This window comes from Hemiscyllium ocellatum, chromosome 34 (assembly GCF_020745735.1).
Source record: "Hemiscyllium ocellatum isolate sHemOce1 chromosome 34, sHemOce1.pat.X.cur, whole genome shotgun sequence".
Taxonomy (NCBI): domain Eukaryota; kingdom Metazoa; phylum Chordata; class Chondrichthyes; order Orectolobiformes; family Hemiscylliidae; genus Hemiscyllium; species Hemiscyllium ocellatum.
The window spans coordinates 4492350-4505012 of record NC_083434.1 but is presented as its reverse complement, the minus strand read 5'-3'; the positions used below and the strand labels follow the sequence as shown (position 1 = coordinate 4505012).

General features: G+C 39.1%; 1 protein-coding gene across 1 annotated transcript in view; it reads left to right on the top strand.

The window, feature by feature from the left end:
- ranbp9 (RAN binding protein 9) overlaps positions 1-12663 on the top strand; it is a 90103-nt gene that overhangs the window by 30856 nt on the left and 46584 nt on the right. The window contains exons 4-5 of the mRNA XM_060850317.1: positions 3147-3199; positions 10251-10418. Of these exons, the coding sequence (XP_060706300.1) occupies positions 3147-3199; positions 10251-10418 (221 nt within the window). The remainder of the gene's footprint in view (positions 1-3146; positions 3200-10250; positions 10419-12663) is intronic.

The following is a 12663-nucleotide window of genomic DNA, read 5'->3' as shown; positions in this document are numbered from 1 at the left end:
CTGGAAGAAACCTGAGCAATTTTCATCTTTGTTTGCTCCATAGTGACTCTGGCTGCTTCTCAGTTTAATTCTGAGCAACAGCAAACACTTGCTGCACGTTTTTTCCCAGGGCGCACAAATCACCTTTGTGTTATTTCTCTCAAATGCTGCTATTTTTCTAGTCACTCACCTGATCACTTCCTAATGCACCCCTCTGCTTAGAGTAGGGCTCAACAACCATACTGTAGAATCTTGATTTATAACCGCAGCATAGATGGGTCTGGTTTTCCATTAATTAATTTAATTAGTTATTTTTTAAGCAATTGGAATATGGGTGTGCTGGCTGAACCAGCATTTATTGCTGTCTCTGTTTGCCCTTGAAGTGGGTGGTGAACTGCCTTCTGGAACAGTTGCAATCCATGTAGTGTAGGTAAACAGTCAATGCCATGAGAAAGAGAGTTCCAGGATTTTGATAGCGACCTGAAGGAACAGCAATAAATTTCCAAGTCAGGGTGGTGACTGCCTGAGAAGGGAACCTGCCTAATTATCATTTTTGAAGTCCAGAGGTGAGGTGAAAGTGACATTAAGGCTACATTTGACTGAGTGTGGCATGAAGGAGTGTTCGCAAAACTGGAGCCAGTGGAAATTGGGAGGAAAGTTTGTTGCTGGTTGAGTCATACCTGGCATAAAGGAACATGTTAATGGTTGTTGGAAGTCAGTCATCTCTGCTCCACAGCATGTCTGCAGGATAGCGTCCTAGGCCAAAACATCTTCAGCTGCTTCATCAATGACCTTCATTCCATAAGGTTAGAAGCGGGAATGTTTGCTGATTCATGATCAGTAGCTTTTGCAAGTTCTCAGATACAGAAGCAGATGATGTCCAAAGGCGGCAATATCTGGATAGTATTCAGGTTCGGGCTAACAAGTGGCAAGTATTATTTGCGCCATAGTAGAGAATCTAACCTCTTGACGTTGAATGGTGCCACCATTACTGAATTGCAATTGAGATTTATCACTGGGCAAATGGGACTAGATTAATTTAGGGTATCTGGTTGACGTGGATGAGTTGGATTGAAGGGTCTGTTTCCATGCTATACAGCTGACTCTATGATCAGAAACTGAACTGGACTATATAAATACTGTGGCTAAAAGGGTAGGATTCGTACAGCTACTAACTTCCCTCTGATGTATGAAAGCCTGTCCACCATCTCGAGGCAAAAGTCAGGAGTGTGATGGAACACAAACAGAAGTTGCAGGAAAAGCTCCGACCTGGTAGCATCTGTGAAAGAAAATCAGTTAGCGTTTCTGGTCTGGTGATCCTTCCTCAGAACTGGTGGTAGTGAGGAAAATGCTGGTTTATATGCAGAAGATATGGTGAGGGGAACGGGTAAGGAGTAAACAATAGGTTTAAAACCCAGAGAGAATAACAGTTGGACAGATCTTCTCTTTGGGCTTTTGTTTACTCCTTACCAACTCCCCCACCCATCTTCTGCGTATAAACCAACATTTTCCAGACTATAGGAAGGCTCACCGGACCCGAAACATTAATTCTGATTTTTCTTCACACATGCTGTCAGACCTGCTGAGTTTTTGTTTCTTGTTTACAACATCCACAGTTCTTCCAGTTTTTATTTAGTGTATGGAACCCACTTCACACCTGAAGCGTTACATTTACATTATTTAGAACCACTTTGCTAGGTTTGTGAAGGTTTGTAGCTCAGGTTGAGGGTTAGGGTGTAGGTTTGCTCGCTGAGCTGTAGGTTTGATATCCAGACGTTTCATTACCTGGCTAGGTAACATCATCAAGTTAAGCAAAGCTGTTGTCTCCTGCTTTCTATTTATATGTTTGTCCTGGATGGGGTTCCTGGAGTTTGTGGTGATGTCATTTCCTGTTCGTTTTCTGAGGGCTTGATAGATGGTATCTAGATCTGTGTGTTTGTTTATAGCATTGTGGTTGGAGTGCCAGGCCTCTAGGAATTCTCTGGCATGTCTTTGCTTAGCCTGTCCCAGGATAGATGTGTTGTCCCAGTTAAAATGGTGTTTTTTTTCCTCCGTGTGTAGGGCTACGAGGGTGAGAGGGTCATGTCTTTTTGTGGCTAGCTGGTGTTCATGAATCCTGGTGGCTAACTTTCGTCCTGTTTGTCCTATGTATTTCTGTCAGTCCTTGCATGGAATTTTGTAGATGACGTTGGTTTTGTCCATGGGATGTACTGGGTCTTTTTGTTAGTTTTTGTTTGAGAGTGTTGGTGGGTTTGTGTGCTACTAGGATTCTGAGGGGTCTTAGTAGTCTGGCTGTCATTTCTGAAACTACTTTGATGTATGGTAAGGTAGTTAGGGTTTCTGGCTGTGTTTGGTCTGCTTGTCGTGGTTTGTTCTTGAGGAATCTGCATACTGTATTATTTGAGTATCCGTTCTTGCATATGTTGTATAGGTGGTTCTCCTCTGTTTTCCGAAGTTCATCTGTGCTGCAGTGTGATGTGGCTTGTTGGAATAGTGTTCTGATACAGCTTTGTTTGTGTGTGTTGGGATGGTTGCTGGTGTAGTTAAGTATTTGGTCAGTGTTTGTCGTTTTCTGTATACGCAGGTTTGTAGTTCTCCGTTGTCCGTTCTTTTGACTCTGACGTCCAGGAATGCGAGTTTGTTGTCAGTTTCTTCCTCCTTGGTGAACTTTATGCCTGTGAGGGTGTTGTTGATGATGTTAAATGTCTCTTCTATCTTGTTTCATTTTGTGCTTTGCTAGCAGTAGTAATCGTTACTGGTGGATGCTAGAGTATCTCATCTAAGTTTGAATAGATTAACTAAAAAGATATGTAATTCAAAGGTTTTAGTTTTTGATTGCAATTTTTCCAATTGGTGAAGGAAAATCAACAGTGTATGATTGTGAAAATGGCCAGCTATAAAATATAGTGACCATCTGCTGTCTCGCTGACATGGCACTTCTGCCTCTAGTGGCATGTCTCTTGGGTATGATTCCACAGCTTGGTGTATTAATACTATTGTATGGTGCCAAGATCAGTTGCCAACAGCAGTATATTGTAAATCAAATTTATAAGCATTGGGGTAATCTCTGAATTTAATGCAATTATCCTAATGTTAAAAATGTTGTGCAGCAAAATAATTATGTGAACCTAATTGACTGGAAAAAATTAAGAGTAATGTTCTTACAGGTACATGGGCATTGGCCTTTCTGCTCAAGGTGTCAACATGAACAGATTACCAGGTAGGTGCTTATTTTTGGATTGTCTTCCATACAAACCCAATGTATAAGCCATTATAACTTTGGAACCTGAAACATTCACAGCTTGTGAACATCTGAAAAAGAGGTAGAGCAGGATGGATGTTTCTGATGTATTCTGACTTATTGTTTCAACTGCTCTCTTTCTATCTTGCTTTGACCATTTCCTTTTTCAATCTTGAGACCAGTCAAGTCAACTAAGTCAGTTCAGACCTCCGGAACGTGGACCTTAATTTTGAATTCCAGCAACAAGTAGGAGATGATTTTTAAGGTTTTAAATATTAGGGTCAGGTAATCTAGTTCCCATGTACATCCCAAAAGTTTGCCTCCTGCCTTTTTTAAATCTCTCTCACATTAAACATATGCCTCCAGTCTTGAAATCCCCCAACTTAGGCAAAGGACAATTACCATTAACTCCATCTGTAACTCTCAATATTATATTAGATGGCCTGTCAACCTCTTATGCTCCAGTGGAAAAAGTCCCAGCCTATCCCAGGTTTTCTTTAAAACTAAAACCTTCATTACCCGCCAACATCCTCGTAACTCTCTTCTGAACCCCCTCCAGCTTGATAATATTCTTCCTATAATTGGGTGACTGAGCTAGACACAGTATTATCCAGAAGAGGCCTCAAAAATGTCATATACAACCTCAACATTGACTTCTCAACTCCTATACTCAAAGGACTGAGCAACGAAGAGCTTATGCTTGAAACATTGACTCTCCTGCTTCTCAGATGCTACCTGACCAGCTGTGCTTTTTCAGCACCAAAAGTATTGACAATGGAGACAAGCCTGTCAAATGCCTTTTTAACCACCCTGTCTATATGTGATGCAAACTTCAAAGAATTATGTACTTGCACCCCTAAGTCACTCTGTTCTACAATACAAGGCCCTACCATAAATTGTATAAGCCCTACACTTGTTTGTTGTACCAAAATGCAATACCTCTCATTTATCCAGAATGAACTCCATCTGCCATTTTTCAGCCCATTGACCAATTTGATCGAGAGCCCTTTGTAATCTTAGAAAATATTCTTCACTGTCTACAATGCCACCAGTTTTGGTGTTGTCTGCAAACTTTCTAACCACGTCTTCTATCTTATCCAAATTATTTTGATAAATGACAAACATAAGAGGACCCAGAACCAATCCCTGTGGAACACCTCTGGTCACAGGCCTCCAGTCAGAAAAGCATCCCTCCACCATTACTCTGTCTTCTGTTCTTAAACCAATTATGTATCCAATTGGCAAGCTCACTCTGAATCCCATGTGACCTGACTTTTACTAATTAGTCTACCACGTGGAACCTTGTCAAAGCTTCACTAAAATCCAAATAAACAATATCTACTGCTCTGCTACCATCAACCTTTTTTGGTAACTTCCTCAGAAAAACTTTGGTTTTTAAGGCAATTTACCTTGCACAAAACCATGCTGGCTGTCCCTAATCAATTTTTGCCTTTTAAATGTCCATAAATCCTATTTTTTTATAATCTCCTCCAACAATTTACCCAAAACCAAAGCCAGACTCAGGTCTGTAGTTCCCTGGTTTCTCCTTGTGTTTCTTAAAGTTACCCTCCAATCATCAGACACCTTATCCGTACAGATGATGCAAAGATTTCTGCAAGGGGTCTTGTAATTTCCCTTCTTTCTTCCCACAATGGTCTAGATCAGGTCCTAGAGATTTATCCACCTTTATATTCTGAGACTTCCTGAATTTCCTCTTCTGCAGTGTGAATTGTTTTTAAAACATTAAAGTTTATTTCTCTGCATTCTCTGGTCTCTCTTTCTTTCTCCACAGTAAAAACTGATGTGAAATCTTCATTTAGTATTTCTCCCAACTCCTGAGGTTCAGCACAAAGACAACAACCTTGATCTTTAAGAACCCGTACCCCCTCTCTAGTTACCCTCTTGCTGTTAATGTAATTGTAGAATCTCTTCGGATTATTCCTAACCTTATCTGCCAATGCTATTTCATATCCTCTCTTTGCCTTCCTGATTTCTCTCTTAAAATGCCCCTACACTTGATAAAGAAATTCAATTGAACCAAGTTGGTTATATCTAAAATAAGATTCTCTTTTATTCTTGAGTAGGACCTCTTTATTCATCCATTGTTCCTTAATCTTACCACTCTTGTCCTTCACTCTACAGGAACAAAATACCTCTGAACTCTCATTATAGTATTATTGAACTCCTCCCACTTGTCATACATCCTTTTACCTGTGAACAGTCTACTCCAATCAACGTTTGAAAGTTATTATCTCATACCTTTAAAATTTGCCTTGCTCCAATTAAAAACTTTACAATTTGTGGAAGGCTTATCCTTTTCCATAACTATTTTGAAACTAATAGAATTATGATCGCTAGACCCATAGTGTTCCCCTACTTTTACTTCAGCACCTGTTCTACCTTAATGCCCAAAAGAAGATCTAATTTTGCTCATTCTGTTGTAGAAACATCCACATATTGATGGAAAGCAGACATTTCTGTGACTGCCAAAGAGACTATAGAACGGGATGTTGCTTCCCTGGTGCCAGGGTCAGGGCTGTCACTGAATGGCTGCAGGACACTTTGAGAATGCTCAGCAGAAAAAGATGAATAACTAAAGTTAGAAGTGACAGCAAGTAAGGAAGGTTAAGCTAGTTAAGGCACAAGGGAATTTAGCAAGTTGGATTGGTATTTATTTTAATATAAGGAGTCTGATGAACAGAGCAGTTGAGTTGAGGGCACAGATTACAATATGGGGTATGGTGTCATTGTAGTAACTGAAACTTGGTTGAGAGAGAAGCAATTAGCAACTCCATTTTCCAGGATAGTGGGTTTGCAGATGAAACAGGAAAGGAAATAAAAAAGGAGTTCGTGTCACAGTTTTGAACAGGGACTCTATTACAGCAGTGAGGAAGGATGACATCTTGGAAGTGCACCACTTGCAGAAGGTAGGCATGGATGTGCAGCAGGCAGTAAAAAAGGCAGATGGTATAATTGGCCTTCATTGTGAGAGGTTTTGAATACAGGAGCAGGGATATGTTGCAGTTATACAGGACCTTGGTGAAGTCACACCTAGAATATTGTGTGCAATTTTGGTCTCTTTGGGGAAGGATGCTCTTTCTCTTGAGGGGAATGCAGTTACTGGGTTGATTTTGGGGACGATGGGACTGATGTAGGAAGAGAGATTGACTAGGTTAGGATTATTTTCATGAGTTCAGGTGAGTGAGGAGGGATTTCATAGAGACTTAGAATTTTCTAACAGGACTATTCAGGGTAAATGCAGGGAGGATGTTCCAGAACTAGATGGGTGTGTTCAGAACTAGAGGTCACCATCTGAGGATTCGGAGTGCACCATTTAGGACAGCAATGAGACGTTTCTTCACTCAAAAATGGTGAGCCTGTGGCATTCATTACCACAGAAAGTAGTTGGCACCGAAACATTGAATGTATTCAAGAGGCAGCTAGATATAGCACTTAAGCGAATGGGATCAAAGGTTATGGGAAGAAAGCAGGATTAGGCTGGTCATTTGAACAATCAGCCATGATTGTGATGAATGGCAGAGCAGACTCGATGGGCTGAATGGCCGCCTCCTATTCCTATCTTCTATATTTCTAAGTGAAGCCATATGGTTAGAACTTAACCAAAAATGAACAATCACAGAAAACTATAGGCTCCCTAATGCTATGAGAGAAATAGAAGAGCAGATATGTAGGCAAATTTCATGGAAATGTAAAAATAATTGAGTAGTGATAAGGGATTTCAGCTTCCACAACATTAACTGGAGTAGTCTTTGTGTGAAAGGTTTGAAGGGAGTGGAATTTTAAAAATGCATTTAGTACAGTTTTTTAAGTCAATGTGGAGAAGACATCATGCGAAGGCAGCAGCCCTGGATTTAATTCTTAAGGAACTAAGCTGATAGAGTGGTTGAACTATCAGTAGAGGAACATTTCACAGACCATGATCATAACTCTATTAGATTCACGATATTATGGGGAAAGGAGAAGAATGGGCTTGAAATCTAAGTTTTAAAATAAGGGAAGGCTGTTTTAATAAGATCAGATATGGTTTGGCCAAAATGGACCAGAGCAGTACTTTAGGTAATTTATCTTGGAACAGTGTGATATGTTCAAGAAAGAAAAATGGAGACAACAGTGCCAACCTATTCCAACAAAGTAAAGGGGTGGCACCATCAAAACCTGGTTATCAAGGGATATGTAGCGTTAGGTTAAGAAAGTGGAGGCTTATGGCATATACCCAGGGCTTAAAACAGCAGAAGTCCCTAGGCGAGGAAGTCTGTGATACAATCAAAGACATAGCATAGGCAGAAAGGTTCTGAATGGTCTGGCAGAGTTGAAAATAGATAACTCTCCAGGGCTGGATGAAATGTATCCCAGGTTGTTGACTGAGACACGGTATGAAATAATCAGGACACTTACAAACACTTTTTCAGTTCCTCTCTGGAGGACGGAAAATATGGTACCAATATCCAAGAAGGGGTCAAAGCTGGTCAGTTTAACCTCAGTGGTGAGGAAGCTATTGGAAACAATTCTGAAGGACCGAAATAATCTGTATTTGCAAGGGTCGGGATTAATCAAGAAAAGTCAGCGTGGTTTTGTTGACGGATGTCATGTCTGACCAGCTTGGTTTCAATTTTGTTTTTTGACCAGATTTGTACATGAGGGCAATGCTTTTGATGTAGTCTACTTGGACTTCAGCAAGTCTTTCTTTTGTGAAGGTCCAACATGACAGATAGCATAGGTAAAAGTCTATGGGTTCCAAGGAAAATTGGCAAATTAGATACACAGTTGGTTGAGTGACTGGAACAGAGTAATGGCCGAGAGGCATTTTTCCAACTGGAGGTCTGTTTCTAGTGGGGTCCCACAGAGTCATTGTTGAGGCTTTTCTTGTTGGTGGTATGTAAAAGTGGTTGAGAGTTGATCAGTAGATTTGCAGATGATACAAAAATTGATGGAACATAGAAAGAAGAGTAGGCCATTCAGCCCTTCGGGTGTGTTCTGCCATTCAGTGAGATCATGAATAATCTGTGGCCTAACTTTAGAAATCTACCTTTGTCCCATATTTCTTAAACCTATTGCTTAACAAAATTTATTTATCTCAGATTTGAAATTACAACTGATCTAGCATCCACTGCCATTCATGAAAGTATGTTCCAAATCTTTACCATCTTTTGTGTAGAAGTGCTTGCTAACATCTCTTTACAGTCTGGCCCTAATTTTTAAACTATCCCCCAGCTCTAGAATCCCTAATCAGTGGAAGCAGTTAATCTTTTTCTAACATGTCTTTCCCTTGTCATTTTGAATACTCTGACCAGATCACACCTTAATCTTCTAAATTCTAGAGAAAACGGGCCTAATTTGCATAATCTCTCCTCATAGTTTAACCCCTGAAGTCCAGGTATCATCCTTGTCCAGCAATTTCTGTTTTTGTTACAATCCCAGCGGGTCTGGCTGCATCTAGAGAGAAAGGGTCACTGGACCTGAAACATTAACTCTGTCTCTACAGATACTGTTACACCTGCTGAGATTGTCGAGCAGTTTTGGTTTTCGTTTCAGTTATGCAGTGTCCACAACTTTCATTTTTAAAAATGATTCTTGTAAGCTGAAATTGTACTCCCTCTAAAGTCCATACATACGTCCTAAGGTGTGGTATCCAGATCTGTTCACAGTATGCTAAGTGAGATCTAACTAGTGTTTTGTATAGCTGCAGTGCAACTATATTCTTATACTTCTATCCTCTAGATATAAAGGCCAGCATTAGCTTTCTTGATTATTTGTAACATTTTAAAAAATCAGTTCACTTGAACTCCCAAATCTCTTGGGCAGCCACTGTATTTCACTTTGTACCATCTGAAAGTACCATGATCGATCCTTTTTTTTGTGGACCAACATGGATTGTCTCACACTTGCTTACATTAAACTCCATTTTCTACAGTTTTGTGCATTCACCTAATCTGTCAATATCCCTTTGTGATTTTGTTATCATACATTGTCTACAATGCCATCTAATTTTGTGGCATCAGCAAAATTGGATATATGCCCTTCTATGCCATTATCCAGGCCATTAATAAATAAATGTGAATAATTGAAGCTCTAACACTGACCTTTGTGGGACACCACTGGTCACATCTTGCCAATTTGAGTACCTATCCAATATCCCTAATTTCTGGTGCTTATCAACCAACCAATTTCCCAGTCACATCAATAATTGCTCTCAAGTTCATTGGCTTCTACCTTGGTTTATTATCTCTTATGTGGGACTTAATCATATGCCTTCTGGTAGTCCTTATGAAGAACATCCATTGACGTTCCTATGACCATTACTTCAATCAGCTCATAGTCATACAGCATAGAAACCGACCCTTTGCCTCAATTCCTCCATGCTAACCCGGTTTTCTAAACTGAATTAGTTCCATTTATCTGCTGTTGACCTATATCCACCATACCTTTCCTATCTGTGTACCTCTCTAAATGTCTCTTAAATGTTGTAATTGTACTCTCCTTTGCCACTTCCTCTGTCAGCTGGTTCTGTATGCACACCACCCTCTTTGTGGAAAAGGTTGCACTTCAGATCCCTTTTAAGTCTTTTTCCTCTCACCTTAAACCTATGCCTTCTAGTTTCTCTTTCTGGTATCAGGTAGATACTACCTGAAAAATACATCTGGTCTTGCACTTTGAGGCAGAATGCCAAGGGAGATTGATTAATATATTTCATTGATTATTTAAAAATCATTTTTGGGCAACTTTTATTTGAAGTTTCTAATGTCTTGAACTCTGAATTATATTGATGACTAAGAATTCGGAGTGGGATGAGAAGCTGGAGGGAGGAAACAAGTTGTCCCCTCAAATCAGTTGGAAGAACTGTATTTTAAATTAGTTAACATACATGTTGAGTCCAAAAGCCAATTTACTCACCTATTGCTGTAAAGTTAGTTTGAAACTGGTTTGGAACAGCCATGTTTAAAAATATACATTGCATACTCGTGTTCATTATATTGGTCCTTTAATGATATGTGGAACATTTTTGTTTTAGGCTGGGATAAGCATTCATATGGTTACCATGGAGATGATGGCCATTCGTTCTGTTCTTCGGGAACTGGACAGCCTTATGGACCAACATTTACAACTGGTGATGTAATTGGATGCTGCGTAAATCTGATCAATAATACCTGTTTCTACACAAAGAATGGTCACAGTTTAGGTATGTGTTTACAAGAATGAAGCTGGTTGGTTTGAAATTTTGAACACTTGTAAGTTGAAGTCATTTGTGTTTATTCTCATTTTTGCCCTTTAAATACAACTTAGGAATATGAGTTCAAGAATCAGTAATTGATTCCAGATTGCAAGAGCTTCACTAATGCTCAGAAGTAGTATTTTGACCATAGTACTATTCCATTTTTCAAAATTGAAATATGGTGTTGTGCTAGTGTAATGGAAAGACCGTATCTACCTTTGTCTTTTTCCGTAACTACTCTCCTCCACTTTGAGTCCTTTCTCAATAGCTGGTTATCAGTCCTGAAGAAAACTGGTGTCTCATTCATTACATCCTTGTTTAATTTTTTTGTTATTATCATGAGACTTAACATCCCTTTCTAAAAAAAAATGGTGCAGTGGTAGTTTCCCTATCTCTGGGTCAAAAGGACCATGCTCATCTCTGGACAGGTTGATTTTGAAAAATTTAGTTTTAAACATGCCTTTATTCCACATCAGGTTTCTGTCCTGTCCTTCCGCTTGTTCCCACCTGTCACGCATTAGTGTTGAAGGATCTTTCTGCTTTAGAAATGCCAGTTATTGTCTTATAGCCAAATACCAAAGAGCAGTTATTCATAGCTGAATAGTGCAGAAACAAAGATGAAGAGACAAATTTTTTGCTTGTTATTTTCAGCTTTGCTGTTAGTCCCACGACTTAAAATTTGTTGATTTGATTTGAAGCAGTAGATTTCGCATTAAGGAATTTCCTCCTTATGTGGTCACATTGAAGCTACTGTTTTGGACCAGGCTTGACCCCTCAAAACATTTTTAAGCAAGTAGCCCAGACTGTATTTTTGCTATTTGTTTTAGGTAAGTGTATAGTGGATATTCCTGGAGTGAATTAGCTGATCTAACTGCCAAGGTTTAAACAACAGAATCTATTTACAAAATTACAGAATGATTCACAAAGAAAAGAAACTAGAAAAGCAGATAACTTATCCTATGCAAAACCTGACTGACTATCCTGACTTAATGATGCTGTTCCGAAAGTACTTGCAGTAGTCTCAATAAGCACATTCCTTAGTGCAAAGTAAAAATGAAACAAACCAGTGTTTATAGGCTTTAAGTTAGTGTGTACCTGGCTGGTCTTGCCCCAGCAGCCTTTCTTCTCACACACTGCTGCTGAAATGAATCAAAAACTCTAATCTAAATGAAGGCTAGCTACACAGCTAGCTGGCTACTCCCCTTTGATTATACCTTTTTGAGGTAAACAAAATGGGGCTCCATAAGTCTTTTAAACCCAGCCTAGTTGGAGGCTGACCAACTACCCCCTCCCTGGGGGCAAAAAATTCAAGGACGTAGTAACCTTGTTTAAAAAAAAGCAGCATTGTGACACTACGCACAATTGTGGTCTGAAATCTGGTTGAATAATTTTTGTTTTTCAAATTCTTAGCTGCTGATTTTTGTTTCTGAAAGAAGACAGAATTTATAATAAATGAAACATAGGTATCAGGTTGTCAAGGATGAAGACATTTGATTCTCAATGTATCATTTAAAATTATTTGGTTGACTACCATGTGTCGTGGGAGACTGACAAGGCTATTTTACAGGCTCTTATTACTTATATTATGTAAAACTTGGCTCTGAATGCTGTTGTGTTAGCCGAAACAAAAATCTTTAATCATTTGAGATTTATTTACTGTAATTCGAAAGGATCCTTTGCTTTTCATATTTTAAGTAACTTTTTTTGCACAGGCTGCTACAACATATTTCTTTATAAATTTAATCAGGTCGATTTGCAGGAAAACATAAGATTTGATGCACAGTGAGATCCTTGTTTTTTTGAATAATCATATCTATTATCTGAAATACAGGTTTTTAGGGATTCACTGTTTAGATACAATTTAGTTCTGAAAAAGTGTTCATGTGTTTTCTGTCACACTTGATGAAGCCATGCGTGTTAGTTGCATGAGCTGTGGAATTGATTCTTTAAGTAATTGACCAAATCTGGTGATTTTAAAAAAAAAATAATTTGCATCGGTTCTAAAGTTAATCCACCTGAGATGTCATCATTATGCCAGATTGGAAAGAAGGCCTGGTGGGATTTGTATCTTGTTGTTTTCACAGAATCTCTCAATTGTTATGGCCCACCATGCCTGCAACAGCCCTTCAAGCAACATCATTACTTAATGCCAATCTGTTTTTTTTTCTCCCCTGAATATGTGCGCGCTGTTTCTATTCAAATAATCATCCAA